Source organism: Lipomyces chichibuensis, assembly GCF_038497645.1.
Source record: "Lipomyces chichibuensis strain CBS 12929 unplaced genomic scaffold V1513scaffold_40, whole genome shotgun sequence".
Taxonomy (NCBI): domain Eukaryota; kingdom Fungi; phylum Ascomycota; class Lipomycetes; order Lipomycetales; family Lipomycetaceae; genus Lipomyces; species Lipomyces chichibuensis.
In genome coordinates, this window is record NW_027117492.1 from 78,403 (window position 1) to 100,308 (window position 21,906).

The 21,906-nt window shown below is 48.8% G+C and overlaps 12 protein-coding genes across 12 annotated transcripts; 6 read left to right on the forward strand and 6 right to left on the reverse strand.

Annotated features, from left to right (window-relative positions):
• The first annotated feature begins 647 nt into the window (after positions 1-647).
• Positions 648-1,909, forward strand: V1513DRAFT_419525 (ubiquitin fusion degradation protein UFD1-domain-containing protein). The gene is made up of 2 exons (XM_066895917.1): positions 648-738; positions 786-1,909. Exons 1-2 carry the CDS (start codon positions 736-738, stop codon positions 1,827-1,829), a joined length of 1,047 nt encoding a protein of 348 aa, XP_066751515.1. The 5' UTR covers positions 648-735; the 3' UTR covers positions 1,830-1,909.
• Positions 1,910-2,238: 329 nt separating this feature from the next.
• On the forward strand, positions 2,239-4,458 carry V1513DRAFT_486751 (chaperonin Cpn60/TCP-1 family). Its single transcript, XM_066900507.1, has 2 exons — positions 2,239-2,587; positions 2,643-4,458. The coding sequence occupies exons 1-2, from the start codon at positions 2,315-2,317 to the stop codon at positions 4,125-4,127; spliced, it is 1,758 nt and encodes a 585-aa protein (XP_066751516.1). The 5' UTR covers positions 2,239-2,314; the 3' UTR covers positions 4,128-4,458.
• A 95-nt stretch (positions 4,459-4,553) lies between these two features.
• On the forward strand, positions 4,554-5,868 carry V1513DRAFT_451417 (histone H2A). Its single transcript, XM_066898958.1, has 3 exons — positions 4,554-4,827; positions 5,115-5,184; positions 5,233-5,868. Exons 1-3 carry the CDS (start codon positions 4,735-4,737, stop codon positions 5,460-5,462), a joined length of 393 nt encoding a protein of 130 aa, XP_066751517.1. The 5' UTR covers positions 4,554-4,734; the 3' UTR covers positions 5,463-5,868.
• Positions 5,668-7,493, reverse strand: V1513DRAFT_451419 (uncharacterized protein). Its single transcript, XM_066898959.1, has one exon. It carries the CDS (start codon positions 7,275-7,277, stop codon positions 5,898-5,900), a length of 1,380 nt encoding a protein of 459 aa, XP_066751518.1. The 5' UTR covers positions 7,278-7,493; the 3' UTR covers positions 5,668-5,897.
• V1513DRAFT_451420 (uncharacterized protein) lies at positions 7,239-8,672 on the forward strand. Its single transcript, XM_066898960.1, has one exon. The coding sequence runs from the start codon at positions 7,279-7,281 to the stop codon at positions 8,632-8,634; it is 1,356 nt and encodes a 451-aa protein (XP_066751519.1). The 5' UTR covers positions 7,239-7,278; the 3' UTR covers positions 8,635-8,672.
• On the reverse strand, positions 8,614-10,735 carry V1513DRAFT_451421 (Six-hairpin glycosidase-like protein). Its single transcript, XM_066898961.1, has 2 exons — positions 9,892-10,735; positions 8,614-9,839 (listed from the first exon to the last, which is right to left on the reverse strand). The coding sequence occupies exons 1-2, from the start codon at positions 10,465-10,467 to the stop codon at positions 8,778-8,780; spliced, it is 1,638 nt and encodes a 545-aa protein (XP_066751520.1). The 5' UTR covers positions 10,468-10,735; the 3' UTR covers positions 8,614-8,777.
• Positions 10,736-11,076: 341 nt separating this feature from the next.
• Positions 11,077-12,166, reverse strand: V1513DRAFT_486756 (uncharacterized protein). Its single transcript, XM_066900508.1, has one exon. It carries the CDS (start codon positions 12,074-12,076, stop codon positions 11,306-11,308), a length of 771 nt encoding a protein of 256 aa, XP_066751521.1. The 5' UTR covers positions 12,077-12,166; the 3' UTR covers positions 11,077-11,305.
• V1513DRAFT_451424 (peptidase family M1-domain-containing protein) lies at positions 12,164-15,426 on the forward strand. The gene is made up of 7 exons (XM_066898962.1): positions 12,164-12,513; positions 12,569-12,812; positions 12,864-13,047; positions 13,102-13,266; positions 13,314-13,392; positions 13,441-13,653; positions 13,702-15,426. Exons 1-7 carry the CDS (start codon positions 12,195-12,197, stop codon positions 15,279-15,281), a joined length of 2,784 nt encoding a protein of 927 aa, XP_066751522.1. The 5' UTR covers positions 12,164-12,194; the 3' UTR covers positions 15,282-15,426.
• Positions 15,427-16,273: 847 nt separating this feature from the next.
• Positions 16,274-16,801, reverse strand: V1513DRAFT_451425 (uncharacterized protein). The gene has a single exon (XM_066898963.1). The coding sequence runs from the start codon at positions 16,716-16,718 to the stop codon at positions 16,452-16,454; it is 267 nt and encodes an 88-aa protein (XP_066751523.1). The 5' UTR covers positions 16,719-16,801; the 3' UTR covers positions 16,274-16,451.
• A 358-nt stretch (positions 16,802-17,159) lies between these two features.
• On the reverse strand, positions 17,160-18,175 carry V1513DRAFT_427289 (uncharacterized protein; the record flags this gene model as incomplete). The annotated part of the gene is made up of 3 exons (XM_066896214.1): positions 17,160-17,357; positions 17,429-17,573; positions 18,021-18,175. The coding sequence occupies 3 exons, from the start codon at positions 18,173-18,175 to the stop codon at positions 17,160-17,162; spliced, it is 498 nt and encodes a 165-aa protein (XP_066751524.1).
• Positions 18,176-19,351: 1,176 nt separating this feature from the next.
• V1513DRAFT_225033 (uncharacterized protein) lies at positions 19,352-20,387 on the forward strand. Its single transcript, XM_066894404.1, has 4 exons — positions 19,352-19,594; positions 19,653-19,742; positions 19,792-19,976; positions 20,046-20,387. The coding sequence occupies exons 1-4, from the start codon at positions 19,444-19,446 to the stop codon at positions 20,313-20,315; spliced, it is 696 nt and encodes a 231-aa protein (XP_066751525.1). The 5' UTR covers positions 19,352-19,443; the 3' UTR covers positions 20,316-20,387.
• V1513DRAFT_451433 (uncharacterized protein) lies at positions 20,144-21,056 on the reverse strand. The gene is made up of 2 exons (XM_066898964.1): positions 20,415-21,056; positions 20,144-20,367 (listed from the first exon to the last, which is right to left on the reverse strand). The coding sequence occupies exon 1, from the start codon at positions 20,727-20,729 to the stop codon at positions 20,460-20,462; it is 270 nt and encodes an 89-aa protein (XP_066751526.1). The 5' UTR covers positions 20,730-21,056; the 3' UTR covers positions 20,144-20,367; positions 20,415-20,459.
• Between the last annotated feature and the right edge of the window lie 850 nt (positions 21,057-21,906).

Consider the following 21,906-nt stretch of genomic DNA (forward strand, 5'->3'; position numbering starts at 1 on the left):
GGATAATGATGACTTTATGCTTGTTGTCGCTGATCACCAACGACGCTTAACTTTAGCACGTTTGAATGGAGGTTGCAATCCCAATTCTATACTCTATAGCAGACAATTTATGGCACGAAGCTGTCTTTTTTCGCAGGCGAGTCAGCAAACTCTCAGAGTTAGTTGCTGAACGAGTATCCTCACTTTGTGACAGCTCTCATACGTGTTTTCCCAAAATAAATACATGCGCCTAATATGGACTATAATATTCATCTACCATAGCCACGTATATGGAAGCTGTAGTAAAGACTTAAAAAAGTAGTGTGAATGCCCGAACAATATTTTGCAGTGATAGTTTAGATTTGAGGATCGTCGGGACGGGATTTAACCACTAGCTACATTTCGGATTACGTTAAAGGTTCATGCTTCAGTCACATAGGTCCGATGTTTCCAGTGAAGGCTGGCAGAACCCAAGATATGATGTATAACATATTATTACTGCGCATTTTTACATGCGACTTCTCAGCTGATATGGAAAACTAGAGAGGAAAGAGTTGCAGATCAGTACTGTAGTATTTCTTTCCCAAAACGTCGTTAGCGGCTCAGTCCCTAGAATTCTGCATACCTAAATGATCAAGCGCCGCATGTATGTCGCGAACCTCGTCAGCATCGACACATCAACGAACAGGCCATCCGCAAAATCGAATCATACAATACCATATAACTATTGTTTGCGAACATAAGATATTGGATTCGATGGTAAGTTTAGTCGTCATATTCTTTCTCCGCAATCACTAATATCTCAGTTCGGCGGCTACTATGACGACGAGGATACGCCAATCGGCCAAGGCGAAGGAATGAATCCGACAGATATCTGGCGTGCGATGAGCAGCAGTCGTGCAGGTTACGGCTTATACAACCCTCACCAGAAATTCTCTGAATATTTCCGATGCTATCCCGTGGTGATGATGCCCGGTGTTGAGCGTGAAAATCTGAATTACGGTGGCAAGATCATTTTACCGCCTAGCGCGTTAAATAAGCTGACGCGACTGAATATATCGTATCCGATGCTGTTCGAGCTTACGAATGAGGAGCTGGAACTTAAGACGCATGCGGGCGTATTGGAGTTCATTGCGGAGGAGGGAAGGGTGTATTTGCCTCAATGGATGATGGAACGATTGGCGTTACAGCCCGGTTCGTTAGTCGTGATCACGTCTACGAATTTACCGCAGGGATCGTTCGTCAAGATCGAACCCCAGTCGCCAGATTTTCTGGATATATCCGATCCCAAAGCCGTTCTGGAAAACGCTCTGAGAAATTTCACAACATTGACTGCGGACGATGTGTTTGAGATTAAGTATAACAACAAGGTTTACCGAATCCGAGTGCTAGAGATCAAACCATCGAGCAAGACGGGTATTTCAGTTGTCGAGACGGATTTGGAGGTTGACTTTGCGCCTCCGGTGGGGTATGTCGAGCCGTCCGTACGAGGAACGTCGACGCCGCAGTCGATGGGGTCGGGATCGCTTGTGCCGACGCCAGACGGACACAGCATGGCATCGTTAATCAACTACAGACAGCTCGCGGGTGCATCGGGGTCTACGGCATCGCTACCAAGTCCCGTTGCGGCTACGGGACACCGACTCTCTGGACGGCCTGTCTCGAGTCGAACGAGCACACCGGCGGGACAGATTGCTGTGCCGTCATTATCGGATACTCTGTCGAAGGGCAGCGAGTTTGCGGTGTCAAAGAGTAAGAGCGATGTTCGAGCCATTCCTGGACCGCTACGATTGCCCTTTGGACAGCTGTTCTTTGGATATCCCGTTATTCCCGTGAAAGGAACGAGTTAAGCAGTTTTAGACGCGCTTTTTTTGTACGGGCTTCTTTTTGTGTGTACTGTAAATAAATAAATAAATTTATTTTGAATGGCTATCCTAGTAGCAAGCAAAATCAATTGCAGAGATGTGACCCGGAGCCAATTGTCTAGATTATTTGTTTGATGTGAGATATAACAACCGGCAAGTTGCCGCATGGATTTGTTTAGCCGAAATATTCCGATGTCAGAATCCGGGGTAGACTCAAAACTCAGAACTAGTTATGGCGCAATGTTCGCACATTTGCTTCATACTTAGCGGAGATTCTCTCGAAACTTCTAGGATCTGCACAAGTGTCACGGTTCATGCAATAGATGCGCAGGATGCGATGAGTGGTTACCCTGCGCGACTTACATTATTCGAACAATTTTTTTAGGGGCCGCTCCAACAAGGCCAGTCGACAGTTCACAGCTACTTACTTACTATTCTGCTGCTGCCATAGCAATCTACACTTTTTGACAATGAACCGTCTCGTTGCCAGATCATCCGCTGGCTCGCTGCTAGGCGCCGTCAAGCGCGTGTCGCCTGCTACTGCGTCACTGCCGTCTGCAGCCCGCTACTTCTCCCACAAAGAACTCAAGTTCGGTGTCGAAGGCCGCGCTGCGCTTCTCAATGGTGTTGAAGTTCTTGCCCGCGCCGTCGCAGTCACTCTCGGCCCCAAGGGCCGCAATGTGCTCATCGAGCAGAGCTTTGGCTCGCCCAAGATCACGAAGGACGGTGTCACTGTCGCCAAGGTAAGTGGATGCCAAATTGTGGTTCGAAATTGCACATGCTGACTCACATCGACAGAGTGTGGTGTTGAAGGACAAGTTCGAGAATCTTGGAGCGAAGTTGCTTCAGGACGTCGCATCCAAGACTAATGAGGTTGCTGGCGACGGAACCACGACTGCCACAGTCCTCGCCCGCGCAATTTTCACCGAGTCCGTCAAGAACGTCGCGGCCGGCTGCAACCCCATGGATCTCCGCCGTGGGACTCAGGCCGCCGTTGACAAGGTGGTCGAGTTCCTCCAGAAGAATAAGCGCGAGATCACGACATCCGAGGAGATCGCCCAGGTCGCTACCATCTCTGCCAACGGCGACACTCACATCGGCAAACTGATCGCCAATGCCATGGAGAAGGTCGGCAAGGAAGGTGTTATCACCGTCAAAGAGGGCAAGACCATCGAGGACGAGCTCGAAATCACCGAGGGCATGCGATTCGACCGTGGCTTCATCTCTCCTTACTTCATTACTGACGTCAAGACCGGCAAGGTCGAGTTTGAGCGGCCTCTGATCCTACTTTCCGAAAAGAAGATTTCCGCTCTCCAGGACATTATCCCGGCTCTCGAGATCTCTAACAAGCTCCGTCGTCCACTTTTGATTATCGCTGAGGACATCGATGGCGAAGCCCTCGCGGCTTGCATCCTCAACAAACTTCGTGGCCAAGTCCAGGTCGCGGCGGTCAAGGCCCCCGGATTCGGCGACAACCGCAAGAGTATTCTTGGCGATATCGCAATCCTGACCGGTGGTACAGTCTTCACTGACGAGCTCGACATCAAGCTTGAGAACGTCACCCCCGAGCTTCTTGGCTCGTCAGGTTCGATTACTATCACGAAGGAGGACTCTATCATTCTCAACGGCGAAGGTGACAAGGATAACATCATGCAGCGATGCGAGCAGATTCGTGGCACTATGGATGACTCCTCGACATCTGAGTATGAAAAGGAGAAGCTACAGGAGCGTCTAGCTAAGCTATCCGGCGGAGTTGCTGTCATCAAGGTCGGCGGCTCCTCGGAAGTCGAGGTCGGCGAGAAGAAAGACCGGTTCGTCGACGCTCTTAACGCTACCCGCGCCGCAGTCGAGGAGGGGATCCTTCCCGGTGGTGGCACTGGTCTTCTCAAGGCCTCCCGTGCACTTACCGACATTCCGACTGCCAACTTCGACCAGTCCCTCGGTGTGGCGATCGTCAAGTCTGCTATCACTAAGCCCGCCCGAACGATTGTCGAGAACGCAGGTGGCGAGGGTTCGGTTGTCGTAGGCAAGCTTATTGACGAGTTTGGCGACGATTTTAACAAGGGCTTTGACGCTGCCAAGGGCGAGTTCACAGATATGGTGGCGTCTGGAATCATTGACCCGTTCAAGGTTGTCCGAACTGCCTTGATTGACGCGTCTGGCGTTGCATCCTTACTCGGCACCACCGAGTGTACAATTGTAGAAGTTCCAGAAGAGAAACCAGCCGGCGGTGTTCCTCCTGGCATGGGCGGAATGGGCGGAATGGGCGGCATGGGTTTCTAAGATGTTAGAAGGGCATCTAGAAAATAACTGATGATGATGATGATGATGATGACGGCATCGGAAGTATAAGCTAACTAAAGTATATACCATCTCACTCTCCATTTTGTATCTAGTATATTTTTTCAACGGTTTTGTATATGTAACTTCTTTAATGTATAGTTCAAAATAGGATTGAATTACAATTTGAGTGCAAATAGTTGCGTTACTACTCTCTATAATCTCTTAAGCTATGGGTGTATAGTGATGGTAGATATTGTAACTATTTAGCATATTTGAGTAAGATGTTGTTGTCGCTGTCAGCTTTGCAGAATACACCGTTTATTAGTCATGCGAGGATGTTCCCACAGCAACGCGTTTGAGCGATGACGCAGTCAGTCGGAATGCCCAGCCACGTTGACATCTGGTTCAGCCCCCCGCCACGCCACACGCAGACACAAAACGCGCACCTTTCATCTTCCAGCCGCCGCTGCCCTCCCGCTCTTCCCACGCCGCAACCAAAACATCACAACACCTAGCGGAAGACCTGTCCATTCAAGTCCGCAACGCAACACAGCACTTTGGCCCCCGATTTATCTTAAACAGCAGTAGTCAAGAGGAGTAGAAAAAAATGTCTGGTGGAAAAGGAAAGTCTCATGGTGGAAAGGGTGGAGCTAAGGAGGGACGCTCCCAGATTTCGCATTCCGCTCGTGCTGGATTGCAGGTGAGTATTTTTATTTTAAAGAGCTCGGTAGTGGCTATTGATGGTGGTTATGTGATTTTCTTTGATTTATGTGAGAACTGGATGGGCTGTTGGTGAGATTATGGGATTCTGTGGTGTGGGTTTGTTGTAGTGGATGAAATCTGACGCGTCGTAACTTGGTAAATTCATCTATTACGCGATGACAACGACGCATATGGTGATACATTATGACTTGAAGTTGTGAAGATATATGGAATCATACAGGCCACTACTGCTCGGTTGATAGGTTACATACTAACGTCGCATAGTTCCCCTGCGGCAGAGTCAAGCGTTTCCTCAAAACGAACACTCAGAACAAAATGCGCGTGGGTGCAAAAGGTACGCTTTCTATACCTCATCTTGTTACAAATTTATTAACAATCATAGCCGCGGTCTACGTGACAGCAGTGTTAGAATACCTAACCGCCGAAGTCCTCGAATTAGCCGGCAATGCGGCCAAGGACTTGAAGGTCAAACGTATTACACCGCGCCATCTGCAACTCGCTATCCGCGGCGATGAGGAGCTTGACACGTTGATTAAAGCAACGATCGCATTTGGCGGTGTGTTGCCACACATCAACAAAGCTTTGTTGAAGGTTGATAAGAAAAAGAAGTAGATATTTGCTGTTCGCCTGATGTATGATTTAGTGGGTAGATGTATTTTTACGTGTATTAGTATTACTCTTGTATTTTTGATTTGTGTTGGAATATAACCTTCGGTGAATGATAATAAAGGAATTGTGACTGTGTTAGTATGTATTTTATTTATTACGAGCGTATGCAGCTTTGTGAACGGGATTTAGTGAATATGATGCACTTTGTGCCAATTTCTGAAGACCGCCGACTTGGCCGATTAATAATTCAGCCATCTTAACCTGAATTCCGATTCTACATTATCACTTTGAAGCTCAGAACTGTCCTGGTCTCGTGCGATGAAAGGATAAGTGAAGAATAAGTCAACATTGTCTCGAAGAATGCCCTTACCCGATGTTTGCTACATTAAGCACACGCAATATATACAAGTACATCGATCGAAAATAATCTATATGCAATTACAAATCTCCCGTTGGCTTGCTTTTAAACTTGCGTCCGCTCCGATCCGCGGGCCGATACATCAACTGGGAACCATACACGAGAAAACTAAACAGCTCGAATTTCGGATCGCCGACTTCTTCGACTTCTCTGTCGCGTACCATCTGATCTGATTCTTCTTCAAATCGCTCCTGTTGTCCCGGTTTGCGTACACCAATGCGGAAGACCGTATGTTCTTTCGGAAGGATACGCAAAGCGTTTGATTTCGTTACGATAACGAAGGCGGACCGAGTGTCGCGCAGGATGATACCCTCTAAACTCACTCTAGACACGCATTTACTCCTGTCGACGACCGCATACGCGCCATGGAAATCCGCGCTCGAGAGTTTTGACGCGAGGGTTTGTAATTGTCCATGTGTTGTCGGCGGCATCGAAGTTGGTGTAAGACCGAGTAATTCGGCTGCATAGGATTGCCATAATTTGTACAATTCCACGTAAATCCTGAAGTTAGCTGCTTCGGGCCGTAAATCGAACAGCTTCTTTCGTTTCTTTTCAGCGGAAGAAAGTGGTTTCGGACGATGAATTACGACACCGTCACCGGTTTCGTCGACGAGTGCGTCGTCGTTATCCGAATCGGAGCCGAGCGTGTCGGATTGCGCCAGAGAGATCAGTTGTTCTCGGAGCGCTGCGGATTCGAGGAATTTCTTTGCACGTTTGGAACGGCGTTTGCGAAGTGCTGAGGCGTTGCGGATGGATGATTTTACTTTTTCGTCTGCTGTTCTTGTGTCTTTGCCATCAGTCTCGGATTTGGTCTTCGAGGTTGCTTTCGCGGATTGCGGTTTCGATTTCGATTTCGACTTCGATTTCGGTTTCGCAGGTTTTGCAGTCGTGTTGTCTGCACTGTCAATCTTCTCCTTGTCAGCGGTCGGATCCGCCTGCTCAGCGGCAACTTCGACTCCTTGCATTTCGTTAACCTCGAAGTCACTCCCATCTTCCTCTGCAGTCGTTGCATTCCTCCTCCGCCGCTCATTACGCTTTCTGCGCTCCCTCAACTTGCGCTTCTTGTCTACAATCTTCTCGTATTTCCTAAACTCGCGTTCAAATCTCCTGCGTTCCCTGCCATCGAATTTTCTTATCCGTCCACTGGGCTTTGTAAATGCGTGTTTGGGACTGTATCTACTCGAGCGTGCATCCTGGACTCGAATGGCCGGATATTGCTTCCCTTGTTTAGCTTCTTTTCCGTCATTTCTCGCTGTCCTGGGAGGTTGCGTGGGATGGAGTGGGAGGGGTTTGTTTTTGATACGGGAGTCGTACGTTTCGAGTGCTTGTTCGACAGTTGAAGACGATCTGAGAAGAGATATCAGCAATTGCTTTTGTGAGTCGTTTGTGCTGTCTGTCATTATGCTCCGCTGTGCTGTCCTTCAGTCGATATCTGGACTTCGTAGAGAGAGAAGAGTAGTTATGTGGCCGGGGTTGACGGCGGGGCGTTTTGAAAGTTTTGTGATGACGTCGGAATCGGCAAACTTTGTACAAAAGATGAGCGAACCTCCAGAAATCTTGACGACAATTATGTCGCCACACATCAGCATACACACGCACACAATGTTAAAACGAGCCTCGACTTCAGCAACATATAAACGCGCGCGCAGACGAACGTCGCCCAATTCGTCACCAGACCCAGACTCGCGGCTGGACGAATCAGAGCTGCTCGAGCAAGACATCCCAGGCGCGCAGCCAAAACAAAGTCGGCGGAATAAATTGCGTGAGGTGCAAGCCTACGGGTCAGATTCGTCTGAAGATGAATTTTTCACGAGTGCACGAAAAGCACGATCTGGCGGTCAATATGCTAATGGCGCTGGCAATAAGGATGAAGATGAGGATATGTTCGCCGAAGCCGATACACGGCAAAATGTCAATGGTAATGACGCCGACAGCGATGGGGAGAGCTCTGATGAAGACGATTTAGACGGTGTGTCTAAACGGTCGAAAAAAGTTCGGTTTATGGATTTGAATGAGATTGAAGGACAAGATCTAAGTGTTGGCGAGAACGTCGATACGGAGATTGTTAATCGCGAAGTGGAGAATTTTGCAGCGAAGCACGCTCAACAACAGAAAGAGAAGGGAAAAGTGGTGGATGTGGACAACGAAGATGAGGATGTGACGGAGGATATTGATCCCGAGATAGGATTAACTGGATCACGACTCCACGTACCACAACTGGAGGCGTTTAACATGCGCGCGGACCTCGAGGACGGGCAATTTGATGCCAACGGTACATTTATACGGCGTCCTGACGCGGATTCTAAAACGGAGGAAATGCACGATGGATGGCTCGACGGCGTTTCGCGACGGGAGATTCGTGCGGCGGCAAAAGCGGATGAGATCCGCAGGGAGCGGGAACGGGTTGCGGACGCGGAGAGAAGGAGGGACGAGGAGGAACGACCGGCTAGTGCGTTGATGGACGCGCTACTTTGTGAATTGGATGTTACCGAGACGCCGATGGAGGCGTTGCAGAGATTAGGTCCGGGAAAGAAGAAAAAATGGGGCAACAACAAACGGAAAAAGCAAGAGGTCGAAACTGATGAAGAGATGGAGAAGGAACGGAGACGGAAAGAGAGCGTCGAGACCATTACAGATGCGGCGGACAAGCTCATGAGTAGGAGCGTTCCAGATATCTACGACATGCCGAAGGAGCAGATCGCGAGGTTATACGCCCGTGACACGGGTGTAGAGTGGAAGAGAGAGGACCTTGTATAATATTATCAATCAATAATGACTGACTATGTTACTTGATGGATCCCAAACTTATAAACCAAATACAAATCCTCGCCAAACAATTAGTTCGGTATTGTTAACCTGCCAAAAATTGAAACCCAAAACACCAAAAACAATTATCAAAATCAAAACCGTTCAAAATACGCCCGCCGCTTCTCGATAGCCTCGACAGCGCGCTCCCGCATCTTTATGGCGGCCAGAACACTCTCAAACGACCATGTAAGCTGTCTAGCACCCCGCATGAACCCAGTCTGCCGATCAAACTGCTCGCTCATATTTCCCTCCGCGTCAGCGTGTTTCTTCACAATTTTGAGGAATCCGTCGGCGTAGTGGAAGACGTTCGATATGACTTGCTCGGTTTCTCTGGACCCAGGCGTAAATCCCAAGATTGCCGCAGACCGGGACCAGATTCCGGTTGCAGAGAAGTCGCAGTAATGGGGTTCCACTACGGGAGTCGGGCTGATGAAAGGAAGATAAAACTCCGCTGTTAGATTGCTAATGATCAAACCCGAATTCGATAATGCAAGTTGCTCTACTAAGCCGTAGAGAGTATGCGCGACGGTCGCAGTGCACAGGAACCACGGGTTGCCGAGCTCCGAGTTGCCAAGGTCGCCGCCAGAGTAGACGTCCTCCGGGTACCGACCGATGCCGACCGCAATAGGGAGGCTATTCGAATCGTAAGAGTCCTGGTCGTTGATCGGATACCGCACGCGCATGTCAGCCACGAGTGCCTGCAGCGTTGCGATAATCATGTCACTGTGCATCGGAAAAACTGTCTCCGAACCGCCGTGTATCGCACCTAACAGCAGAGCAGCATCAAGACCTGACCGCGGGCTCGCGAGGGTTTCGATGAGGTAACCCCGCTCTTCGTCCCAGAAAGATAGCAAAAATTGCTTGAGTCCATTAGCTTGGATATGGTACCATCGCGCCGCGCCGTCGTCGTCGAAATCCAAGGAAATTTCCTGGCCGAGAAGCAGCGCTTTGTACTGCACCATTGCTGTGAAAAAGTGCAGACCCTGTTGCTCTTCCCAGAGATCGAAGCCAGGCGAGGCCCAGAACTTGGACGCGTATTCTAGATCGGGCTTGATGAGGTCGTACAGATAACGGAGGGAGTCTATCGAGGCGCCACGGCGCTGTAGTGTGCGCGCATATGAGATCAGGGTTATTGCTCGCAAAGCCGGACCGTCCTACGAATGTGTTAATTAGACTCGAACTTGTATTGTGTATATATATACTTACCCTTTGTGGTCTTCCCCATGTGCCGACAAACGGTCTTCCGTCGACTTCAAATTTTGGCTCACCAAGGCCACCTCTACCGAACTGTCCACTCGGATTAGAAGTCCACTGCGTACTTCTAACGTTATCGACATAGGCGTCGATAAGCGCCTTGACAGACGCATTTCCCGACTTTCCGTACTCATCGACCAGTGCACGCATGGTAATCGCGCCATCACGCACCCAGTGATAAAAATAATTCGGGTGATCGCGCGACGGACTGGCAACTACGACACCGGCATTGACGTTTTGGCCAGCGACGTTTGCTCCATTTGGGCCAATATTGGCAAGGATTCCTTCGAACGACCGGGCAGATTGGAGGGACAACCAGGATATGAAGTCTGCATTTTGGGCGTGGTCGGGGAGAGAGATTAAGATTGGCGACTGCTTGCGGAGCCAAGAGACGGAGCTTACGCGAGAGAAGAATGACGGGCGGCGGAAGCTCGAAAGATCAGCTGAGTCTATTGAGTGGCCGGCAGTCGGATTGACGACGAGCGCGAGAGCGCAAGTCGCGGGCAGAAGCGTACTGAGCAGGCGCATTGATACGAGTATTCGTTATTGAAGTAGAGGCGTGACGACTTCGAGGAGTGGCCGAGGCGAATACGGTGCTGACGATACCGATATGAACAGTATCGCGCGAAGTGGAATAATCTCACAAAACTAGTGCGAGAGATAGCTAGCGACCAAAAAGACCAACCATTAAACACAAAGGCTGCCAAAAAAAAACACAGAATAGCGTCCTCACAAGAATTAGAAGAGCGGATGTACGGAGAGTATTCAACTTGATGTTCGGGGCCTTACAAACGGGCTAAATGATGTCGCGATGAAGTGATTCCTCGTGCCTGGGTCAGGAAAATTATAGCCGGGTCAGCATAATATACTGCTTCAGTGGATAGAACCTAGGCCATTAATGGAATGGATATTTTTCAGTATAAACAATAATAATTGATTACACCGGTTATTACTGAGTTTGGAAATACTAAGTCTATGATACTTCGACTATGCATGGATATCTGCCCGGATATCCAAGGGAAGAATCTGACCCATTCGCGGTTTCTCTAGGCAATCGAAGATCGGCCCAAGCTTTTGGCACGGCTACAACACGTGCAAGGCTTACTAAGCTTATCATATAACATTTGTCAGCTTCCATACTGTGCATACGTAATATTAATGCGTCAGGTGAAATGGTAACAACACATCTTCTACATCTTATCTAATGTCGGCAGGCAAAATCACAATGTACCCACATTTTGCATTCTTCCCTGAATCTGTTAAACATCACATTTGGAGACATCTATGTAAATACATACGCCAAGCGCCAAGATACAAAGCCATTTGACACATACAATGCAATGCAATACAATACAATACAATACAACTAATCATCATCTTCGTCAAATTCCATCCCCATCTCGTAGTCATCGTCCGATGGAATCGTAAATCCTGCCGTCATCTCTCTACCTGGCGTCTCCATCTCCCGGCTCTCTTCGCCATATCCATCCTGTCCCTCATCCCCTTCTTCATAATCCTCCTCGTCATATTCCATGCCCAAATCCTCGCCCTCCGGAATATCGGCATCAAGATCAACCTCCTCCGTTTCTGTATTGACCCTGTACCGTCGCCGCCGCTGCCGCCGAGGCCACCCATCGAGAGCTTCCTCAGCCACTTCGTCCTCATCCAGTTCCTCTTCGTCTTCATTGTCTTCTTCCTCCAATTCCTCTTCGTCTTCCTCGTCTATCTCCTCCTGCTCTTGCTCCTCTTCGCCATCTATCATAACTAACTCTCCGTTGGGATTCTCGATCAGCCCATTATCATCAGACTCCGAATCCGACAACGTTTGCTCCTCAAGCAATGCCTGCTCAGTCTTTGTAAAACCCGGCGGCCGCAAGAACGTAAACCCAAACGTCCGTATCGATTCCATGTTCCGCACAAGCTCTGCCTCTGCTGATTCCAGTGCCGTCAGTGGAACTAAATGAACTCCTGGCCTACTACTGGATGGACCCGGCAACTCTTCGTCATCTTGTGCTGTCGAGCCAGGTAGAAATTGCGATTTCGGCTTGGTTGATCGGCGGATGACGTGCGGTTTGCAGCTCGGCGTGTACCATAAGTCGTGCGAGCCTTTGGGATATACCGATGGCACTGAAAGCATCCTGATTCCGATAGTTGTTGACTCCTATTCGAATCTGCTTATGGTAAATATTATTATTATCTATTTCAAACAGAAAGCGCGGAGTTTTGGGGGTCAACGCACAGAACCATTACGTCGCATGTTAGGGTTTACTACTGCCGCATTTGTTCGGCCGTCATCATTTCGTGATCCCAATCACCCAATACCTCAATATCTGCCCTTTTCACCATCTAAATCAGCAATATCAGCAATGGCCGACCGCGAGATTCTGCCGTCGAGTGTTCGTCCGCGTCACTATGCGCTCGCGATCTACGATCTCAATTTCACCGAATTCACCTACAAAGGATCGGTCAAGATCGATCTCGATGTCGCGGGGCCAACCCCTATTGCCCAAATCCATCTTAATGCGCGCGAGCTCACTATTTCCGAGGCCGCCATTTCTTTGGAGCTCTCTAAGAGTATGCCTATATGTAATACTGTTATTTGCAATTAGAAAAGATGCTGACAATCCAGCCTCCGCCGAGATCAAAGTGACAGAGATCTCCGTCGATGAAAAGGCCGAGGTAGTCGCGCTCGAGCTCTCGGAGCCGTTGCCCGTCGAAGCGACCCGTGTGTCGCTCACGATCGCATTCGCGGGCATGTTAAACAACAAGATGGCGGGTTTTTATAGGTCAAAGTATGCCGATGCGAGCGGTCAAGAGGCATATATGTATTCGACCCAGTTTGAGGCAACTGACGCCCGACGCGCGTTTCCTTGGTGAGTCAATTGACGGAAACGAGTGTGGAGAACTTTTAACTAATTGTAAAGTTTTGATGAGCCGGCGTTGAAGGCGACATTTGATTTCTCAATCACAGTGCCGGAGGAATGGACTGCGCTTAGCAACATGCCTGAGGTCTCGAGCAAGCCTCCTGAAGATGGCAAGAAGAAAGGCGTCGCAGGCACGAAGCTCAAGACAGTCGCCTTTGCTACGACTCCTATCATGAGCACTTATGTACGCAGAGAGATCTAGCCGAGAGCTATAACATCTCGCTAACAAATTTGCTAGTTACTTGCCTGGGCTTGCGGCGATTTCGAATACATCGAAGCTTTTACCGACCGTCTTTACAACGGCAAGAAAGTCCCTGTGAGAGTGTACACTACTAAAGGCATTGTCAAGCAAGGCGAATTTGCCTTGGAGAATGCGTACAAGATTGTTGATTACTTCTCAGAGGTGAGCCGGATTTTGTATGCCATTGTCGGCCGTTGCTGACGATGTAGATTTTTGACATCGATTACGTCCTTCCGAAGGTTGATCTCTTGGCCGTTCACGAGTTCTCCCACGGCGCCATGGAGAATTGTACGTTATAGCTTTCGGAGTTAGAAGTGACCAAGCTAATCGTTGTAGGGGGCCTGATTACGTACCGCACCACCGCGCTTTTGTTTGATCCCGAGACCAGTGATTCAAAGTACAAGAACCGTGTCGCGTATGTCGTCGCACACGAACTGGCCCATCAGTGGTTTGGCAATCTCGTCACCATGGAGTGGTGGAGCGAACTGTGGCTTAATGAGGGTTTCGCGACCTGGGTTGGCTGGCTTGCCATCGACTACTTGTATCCCGGTATGTCCTCTTTGCTATATTTACGGAACCAAATACTGACGTTTTAAGACTGGGACGTGTTTGCTGTCTTTGTTTCGGAATCCCTGCAAGCCGCACTTAATTTGGATTCGCTCCGCCAGTCACACGCGATTGAGGTCCCGGTCAAGTCCGCGCTCGACATCGACCAGATCTTCGACGCAATCTCCTACCTCAAAGGAGCGAGCTCGATCCGCATGATCAGCTCCCACATCGGCGTAAAGACGTTCTTGAAGGGCGTATCGAATTATCTCCGTCAGCACGCTTACGGCAACGCGACCACGAAAGACCTCTGGGACGCTGTAGGTCAGGAAAGTGGCGTCGACGTCAACGCGATTATGAAAGATTGGATCACGAAGATCGGATTCCCTGTTGTCACTGTTATCGAGAGCCCTGCGGGCGTGACTTTGCGTCAGGACAGATTCCTGTCGTCTGGCGACGCGACGATTGAAGAGAATCAAACATCCTGGTGGATTCCGCTTGGCATTTACACCGACGGCGGCTCAGCTAGCGCGTACTCTGGTGTGTCGTCATTCTCGTCCCGAGAGACGATTCTCGCTGGCCTTGGACCCGATGATTTTTACAAGCTTAATCGGAATCAAGCCGGTGTGTACCGTGTGAATTATCCGCCCGAGCGACTCGCCAAGTTAGGTCTTGCCAAAGACATGCTATCGATTACGGATAAGGTCGGACTGATTGCCGATGCGTCCGCCATGGCGCTTGCGGGATTAGGATCGACAACGGGACTGCTTGGATTGCTTGACGGTCTCAAGGGCGAAGAGTCGTATGTCGTCTGGTCGGAGATTGTTGCGCGATTGAGTAGTCTCCGCTCAGCCATGTTTGAGCAGCCAGAGGAAGTCAAGTCTGGCCTTGCCGCATTCACGCGATCGTTAGTGTCGCCTGCGGTGAAGAAACTCGGGTGGGAATTCAAGGATGGCGAGGATTACTTGACTGCTCAGTTGCGATCGTTGCTGATCGGCAGCGCTGGCGCGGCGGGCGACCAAGAGGTTATCGCCGAAGCGCGAGCGCAATTCGCGAAGTACATTGCCGGCGACAAGACTGCCATCCATCCCAACCTTCGTCGTGCGGTGTTCTCGATCGTGTTGGCCCAGGAGGAGGGCTCGGACCAAGAAGCCGCCTTGGCTTACGAGGCCGTTCTGAAGGAAGTCCTTCAACCTACGTCTGTTGACGGCAAGGAGATCGCTTTAACGGCGCTTGGCAAGTCTAAGAATGCCGAGCTTATCAGGCGTACGCTTTCGCTCATTCTGTCTGGCGAAGTAGCTGTCCAGGATCTGCATACCCCTGCCGCTGCTCTCGCTGCCAATGGCACAGCGCGATGGGAGCTGTGGAGATACATTAAATCCAACTGGACGGAGATCTACGCCCTTATGTCCGGGAACATGGTCATTCTCGATCGGTTTGTCAGACTTTCGATCGGTCGATTTTCCTCGCAGGAAGCGTACGATGACATTAAAGCCTTCTTCGCGGACAAGGATACGCATGGGTATGAGCGTAGTGTGGGACAGGCTTTGGACGTCGTCAGCAGCTTTGCCAGGTGGGTGGAGCGTGATGCTGGGGCTGTCAGTCAGTGGTTGAAGGAGAGGGGGTATTGATCTATTTGTGATAGCATGTTTGAAGGATGAAGCGGTAGCACTGTAATAATGGAGTGCAAGTAAATATTTACTGATTATTTGAGGTTGAGTTATGTGCCCATTTACTTGAGATAATAGTTGCAACACAATATTACAATTATTTTGCCGCAACGCTGTGAGGAAACCAATCGCACAGTTGCATTGAAGGTATTAGAATAATATTATCGTAATAATGCCCAGCGTCGCAGGAGTAGTCTTTATCCAAATACACCGTGACTCGGGGAATATCGATATTAAAGAGATACGACAACGCTTCGAATTTGAGATACACGTTCTTAATGGTCGAACCGCTAGTTGAGTTCTTGGACGCTTGTCGGACAAGTCTGCGGCCAGTGGATTGTCACTGTAGTCAAACAATGCCGTGTCAAATTGTGGATGAATGTGAAAGACGTAGGCGCATGTAGAAGCCGTACTGGGAAAGCGCAGATGGTTAGTGAGGGTTAAATTTAGGATGCCGCTAAATCGTTCTATGTCTTGCGGCGATGTCCGAGAAAATCCGCAAAATTTCACTCCAAGAGTATGCACTACTGATGGCTGTATTTTACCATATTCTGTATTTGGCGAGCAATCCTAGCGAGATTATGCCTTTCCATTACATATTGGGAATGGGAATTCAAAACCCTGAACGTTGAATCCCCAAACCCGATAGCAAGTGACGCAAACTTAAACCCTACACCCTGAACACCAACCTCACCCCCAACTTAACCGCGCCACCGCGTACACTGCGCGAGAATGACGTATTAAAATTTGCGGGCAGGCAATTAATTCCTATAACAGCACTTAGTTGCAAATTTGTTTCTTAATGCGGCAGATATAGTGCCTTCCGTAACATTATTCAAGTTGCCGAGGTGATCAACCGGTTTTGCTGATTTTCAGGGTCAGGACTTTTCTAGTATACTTAATCCTCTGTCTAATACATGAACTTATAACATTCTCCAAGCTTCCCGAAGTTTTGATGATTAATAAATTTAGTCTTTCAAGAAATAGATACAACATAGCTCATCAATCACAACGCTCTATGACAGCCTGCACAACAACAATTGAAATTAATATTGGTTGTTTGACAGAGCACGTGATGGCCAGATAAGGGTATCAAATATGTCAGGGCCAGTGGACCTCAAACTAATGCATCTATTCTCGATACGCTCGACGCGGTCTCCAAGATCGCAGAGCGAAATCGAATTTTTGCCTCAATCCAGCTTTTTTGAAACGTCCAGTGGGGCCCAAAATTTCATGGCCACTCAGAAAATGACTTGGAACGCAGTCTCCAAGGACGACCTCCTCGAGGTTTGGCGGAATATCCTCTGCAACGGATTGTCCGTCCCTTATGACAAGCTGCATGCTGTGCATTAGTTGTGGAATAATCAGTGCGAGTTTGTCACTTTCAAAGGACCGCATAGCTTCAGAGTTGTAACACGTATAAGTGTTACGGGAAAGGACAGGAGGGGTCACAATAGAAGAAGGAGAATGTAATAATTGGCTTGATACTGAAGCCTGCCTCCTCGTCTCTTAGGCATCAGGCTCCTTCTTATATTAGATCAACCTTCCGATACAATGATCTAATGACATAGCTATTCTATATAGTTATCACACTCTTCTGGGAGCAGATCCCACACTACTCGCGGAGCTTCCCAGGTGCTCGTCCACGAGTACGTTGGCGCCACCGGCTGTTCTCGTTAAAAAAACCCAGTGGGAAAAAGAGTAACAGACACGGTGCCCTTTTAATTGTACATAAACTTGTTAAACGTTATTTCTTAACCTGGGGTTCTCCTTGGCCATTGCTTCCTCTGGCGCTCGAATGTTTTTACTGCCTGCTTAGCATTATCCATCTCGTCCTCACTAAACCATTCGCACAGTCTCTGGAGGACAGTTCGCGCCCTTGCAACGGAAAGTCTCAATGACAACTTTCTCTAGTATACCAAACCACGTAACCAACCCCGTTTTGCACCAGCGGTCCAAAGGCGCTCTGACGCAGCTGTCTGTGGCTTGCCGGATAGGCCGCCGCGGCTTCTTCTTCATTCGCATAATACTGAGCATCTGGCAAAGCGTCACGAGGCCCCCTTACTAAGACACATCGCAATGCCCAGACGGCAATGCAGTACGCATACAGACCATGAGATAGCTTGTTGCAGACTACTATAGGACTGTGACACGCCAACTTCGACTGCAACCATAAGATTCATCTCTTCGTCATCGTTGTCCAGATAGCGAAGTGCGCCATCCCATTCTCTGATTGTGAGCCCGCGATCGGCTCTACGATGCTTTGTAACATCGGCTGTTAGTAATACACGACGCCGAATGTCTTCACTGATCCCTGCCGCAGCAAAATTTGGCCTCCCGGAGTTCGGGCAGCTCTGGGCGTAGCAGAGTAACCTCGTACATAATAGCTGGCGCACCTTTCGCATAACTGGCCGATAGCACCGTAAATCGAGGTTGGCGAGCTATCCTGATGCCCGGCAATTCGATTCTTGACAAATTCGGATTGCGAAATTGCTTCTGTCGGGTTTCGTGGTGTCTTCGATACTTAAGATTGAGGCTCGAGTAGAGGGGACCCAACCGGTGTTGGCGCCCTGAACTTAACATCCGGCTTCGAAATGACACTTTCTGGATCGAATGGAATAAATCCATGTATGTACGGAACTGCGATATGAAGTCCCGAACTCGGTCGGTGCCCGACGCAAACGGTTCGGGTTCACGTACTCAGTCGTAAACCGTGGCAACGCAACCGGCTTCTGCGGGTCCGCGGACCTGCGTGCCTCGCGTACGAGCGCTGCTTGTATTGCTTGTTGGAGCTGTATAGTATGCTCCTGTTGTTCGCGAATGGCTGCTTGCTGTTCTTCAACCGTACGCTGCATCGTGTGCTATTTTTTATTCTCGATTCCACAACCAAATGTTCAGGATTGAAACATTTTCTGTTGTGGCAGAGGTGCGAGACGTCAAAGCTGACTCTGAGTTCGTCGCGTCGATTATCTGAAGCCAACACGAGAGGAAACTGCCCCTCTAATGCCCAATTTTAATGTTTGTTTCGGTCATTGCAGCCTGGAATGCGGCGTAACATGCTGGAAAAAAATCTTCCTTAGTAATGTGCGTAATATGCGCTCGCATTAAGTATTCGACTTTCCGACCGTACGCTTGCTTTTAGCGGGCCAAAGCAACCAATATCTAATAGTTGGAGCTTATGAGACGAGTGAGCAGGCATGCAAAGGGTTATATGTTCTTTGCAATAGAGCTCGAAGTCGGTGGCATGGTTGCTCTCACGTCCGTCGAGGATCAAAAGACGATATATTCCGGAAGTTCGTGACTTTGTATGCTTATTAAAGTGCTGGATCCATTCCAGACCTCTTTCGTTCGTTGTCCAACCATTTGCAGTAAGAGCGATTACCCAGTCGTGAGGTATTGTGCAGTTTTCATACCAAGACGATACCTGTTGTCTGTCTGCAACGATGATGTCGGCGGGATCGCTGAGCAGCGAGAATTGATCTTTATATTACTGTAGCATATTCTCCGATCGAAACACGTCTGGATCCTCCCATTTGACCCTCTGATAGTCGATCCTTCCATTTAAGTGCGTTCGGAGCTCGGGTTGTCGCTTGACAAAGTTTGAAGCCCAGCTCTTTCCAACGGATCGGGTGCCCTTCAAACGCGACCTCAGAGTAGATTCATTAATCGAGTAGATCGCTACGGCAAATCATTAATAATATTCGGGTCTCGGTCAATGGCCTTGATAGCAACATTCAATCTGGCTTCGATTGAAGTTGGTTCCATTCTGTTTGTGGGAGAATGAAGGGTTTAAAATTGGACTGTGTCTATCAGCCTATGGGTTTACGTTAAGTTCAATTGCTTCCCTCGGTGTCAAGGAGTTCCTGCGCACGGTCAGCCCCCTGAAACGTAGCTATGATACTAGGGTAGCTTGCATCTACTACCCTAGCCCTGACCTGGGGCGTACGAGTCCCTCAGCCGATGTCCTCCATATCCCGCACGCGCTTCCCTAACCCTCTTCATAGCAACGTTATCAATACCAAAAATTAACCCTATTCGATTGAAAGCCCCTATTTGGTCGCTTGTTTAAACCTAGTATTTCTGCGAATATCGGATAGTTGTGCATCCTACATTATTATTAAATATGGCAACAGACGAGAACGATGATTTGTTGATTGCGCCGGAAGTAAGAGTGCAAGGTCTAACGCCACCCCCACCACCTCAAATTCCTCCCACCAAAGACGATGTGGACAGAGCGTTGTTGTATAAAACCATGGTAGAATCATCGTTATTTGGTATGCTTAGACGTCATGCTGACAGTACTGGTTCACCTTGACTGATGGATTTGCTAAGCGTCTAAGACTTTCGGCGCGACCATAGAGGATCTCAACGAGTCCACTGCTTACTATGTACGCCTCCGTAAGCGCTATCAGCAGAGCCAAGGTGGAATCACCTAATTCATGTATTATGCCTTTTGCTCACAGTTATGCAGCTAGGGCTGATATTACTTGGACTGATGCAACGAGGGAATTCAGACAATTCTTTGAACATATGGAAGAGCGGATGACCAGTCTAGAATATCAAATGATCCGCCATTGGAAGACCACCATCTCATTGGAGCAAATGTTAGACGCTGTGAAAGATTTGCAGGCGCAGTCATTGAAGCAGCAAGAAATGGTATGCGTAAAACTACTACTTGCGTCTGTCAACTACTGGATAATTCATTGTACTAATGTAGCTTCGCAGAACGCTAGTTGTGAACTATCAGAAGGCAACCGCCGGAGGACAGCGGTGCCGTCTGCATATGGCATACTTCCATCTTCCAAGGAAACTGAAGCGTTAAGGTTTAATTCTTCCTCTACTCATTCCTATAAGGGACTTCAATCCTCGAAATCCGTGATGGGCAGTGGTCGGCTCAACTCTAACGAAGCAAGGGATTTTGTGCTCATGCTCGCTGTTGCGCTCTTTTTTTTCTTAGTTGCCCGTAATAAAACCGAATCTGTCCTGACTCATTGAGTCGAGTTGGCAACTACCAATCTAGACTGCGGATAGCGAATGATAAAGTATTCTAGAATATATTAGTGTGTAACATTTCGTCTGGGGCGCAGGATTTACCATAACAACTGTTGAGGACACCGCAATGTTTAGCCGACGGCGAACTTAGATCGGAACAACGGACATTAGATAGACGGTAGATAGGAATATCGATATAATATAGGACATAGATAGGGAATACCGAGATAAGAGGGTACACAGTATAATATGTAGAGTAGGAAAGCCCTTGGTACCCACTGGGGAGAATACAAAAATGTTTGACGTGAAGTGAGCATGTACCCACCCACTATAATATGCATTCTGCACTTCCGCATCTCCAGCTGCTTGGACGGGCAAATGCAGCCCATCAACAAAACCAAACTCATCTTCCAGCATTGGATGCTGATCTTTCACAACGAGGTTCAATATATGGGTAACCGCCCCACTCTCGGCACTTCGTCGACGTCCTCTTTGGCCAAAGCGGGCACTGACAGAGACGCAAATTGTCTCGTGCCAACCAACCTTACCATCTCGCTATGATACTTTGGTAGCCTTTCTGCATCCGCCAGCTGCAGCAAAGGCAACAACCCCGAGACAACGACATCTTGCGCGAAGGTGTGGTCCAACACGCGCGACCGCTGGATGTCGTACCCCTCCTGCACCAGAAGTCTTGCTCTGGCTCATGGGCTTCCTCCGGGACCTGTTCCCACTCGTCGGCCGGCTCGACTATCCCCACATATCTGCTTCTGAGCTGAACCATTGCGAAAATGTACTGCTGGGGTGGTGGACTGTACTGTTGGGGTACGATACGTGGGCAAGGCGCATAGCGCACATTATAATGTTTACACTAGTCGCGCCGCAGGTACACGGACTTAGCTGTCTATACCACGTAAGAGCGGTTCAGGAAACTTCTCTTGCAGTCTGTCAAATAGCTCAGAAGCCATCCGCTCTTATTTGTTGCGTTATCTCGATGCGTTATCTCCGGTAATCGTGATCAGTTTGTGTTCAAGGTCTAACTCTATGAGCAGCTTTCCACCGTATCGGCGAGATTCTCTCCGCTATGTGGTCCTTCAAGCACCTTAAATTCTAGGACTTGTTCTCAATATTCGAAATCCTCAGTAAGCCAATGGCCAATCATGCCTAATATCGGCAGGTTATTTTTACTAGTCCAGATATCAAGAGATAATGCGATTGCCTTGCATTCTGCTGAAAGCTCGTCCCCAATTGCGCTCTGTATAGTTCGAAGTCATCCATGACTGACTAACGGATGAGCCGGCAGATACTTGAGCCCGAGCGTTGTAGGCAGATTGCGGCCGAAGACCCAATCCTGAATCAGCTCCTGAACATAAATTCATGTTAGATAATTGATCAGCAGAAAGTCCATCCGAAAAACATTCACTTACGCATCGATCAGGGCTACTGTAACCAAGGTCGCCAAATTTCAATAAAAGCCGCAGTTATCTCCCCAGTCCACCTGTGTCCTGGGTAGACAATTGGCCGAAATACCCGTGAAATGTAACGTAGGGTATAGGTATTTGGGCCGGCTACATCCACTACTCGAAGTTTCAACACA

Coding starts and splice junctions, on each gene's coding strand:
- V1513DRAFT_486751 (XM_066900507.1), top strand. CDS start 2,315: ATGAACCGTCTCGTTGCCAGATCATCCGCTGGCTCGCTGCTAGGCGCC. Junction 2,588..2,642: donor ACGGTGTCACTGTCGCCAAG/GTAAGTGGATGC, acceptor TCACATCGACAG/AGTGTGGTGTTGAAGGACAA.
- V1513DRAFT_451417 (XM_066898958.1), top strand. CDS start 4,735: ATGTCTGGTGGAAAAGGAAAGTCTCATGGTGGAAAGGGTGGAGCTAAG. Junction 4,828..5,114: donor CCGCTCGTGCTGGATTGCAG/GTGAGTATTTTT, acceptor AACGTCGCATAG/TTCCCCTGCGGCAGAGTCAA. Junction 5,185..5,232: donor AATGCGCGTGGGTGCAAAAG/GTACGCTTTCTA, acceptor TAACAATCATAG/CCGCGGTCTACGTGACAGCA.
- V1513DRAFT_451419 (XM_066898959.1), bottom strand. CDS start 7,277: ATGACAGACAGCACAAACGACTCACAAAAGCAATTGCTGATATCTCTT.
- V1513DRAFT_451420 (XM_066898960.1), top strand. CDS start 7,279: ATGCTCCGCTGTGCTGTCCTTCAGTCGATATCTGGACTTCGTAGAGAG.
- V1513DRAFT_451421 (XM_066898961.1), bottom strand. CDS start 10,467: ATGCGCCTGCTCAGTACGCTTCTGCCCGCGACTTGCGCTCTCGCGCTC. Junction 9,840..9,891: donor CATGGGGAAGACCACAAAGG/GTAAGTATATAT, acceptor ACACATTCGTAG/GACGGTCCGGCTTTGCGAGC.
- V1513DRAFT_486756 (XM_066900508.1), bottom strand. CDS start 12,076: ATGCTTTCAGTGCCATCGGTATATCCCAAAGGCTCGCACGACTTATGG.
- V1513DRAFT_451424 (XM_066898962.1), top strand. CDS start 12,195: ATGTTAGGGTTTACTACTGCCGCATTTGTTCGGCCGTCATCATTTCGT. Junction 13,267..13,313: donor TTGTTGATTACTTCTCAGAG/GTGAGCCGGATT, acceptor CTGACGATGTAG/ATTTTTGACATCGATTACGT. Junction 13,393..13,440: donor CCACGGCGCCATGGAGAATT/GTACGTTATAGC, acceptor TAATCGTTGTAG/GGGGCCTGATTACGTACCGC.
- V1513DRAFT_451425 (XM_066898963.1), bottom strand. CDS start 16,718: ATGCGGTCCTTTGAAAGTGACAAACTCGCACTGATTATTCCACAACTA.
- V1513DRAFT_225033 (XM_066894404.1), top strand. CDS start 19,444: ATGGCAACAGACGAGAACGATGATTTGTTGATTGCGCCGGAAGTAAGA. Junction 19,595..19,652: donor GGTAGAATCATCGTTATTTG/GTATGCTTAGAC, acceptor GGATTTGCTAAG/CGTCTAAGACTTTCGGCGCG. Junction 19,743..19,791: donor GCGCTATCAGCAGAGCCAAG/GTGGAATCACCT, acceptor ACAGTTATGCAG/CTAGGGCTGATATTACTTGG.
- V1513DRAFT_451433 (XM_066898964.1), bottom strand. CDS start 20,729: ATGCTGGAAGATGAGTTTGGTTTTGTTGATGGGCTGCATTTGCCCGTC.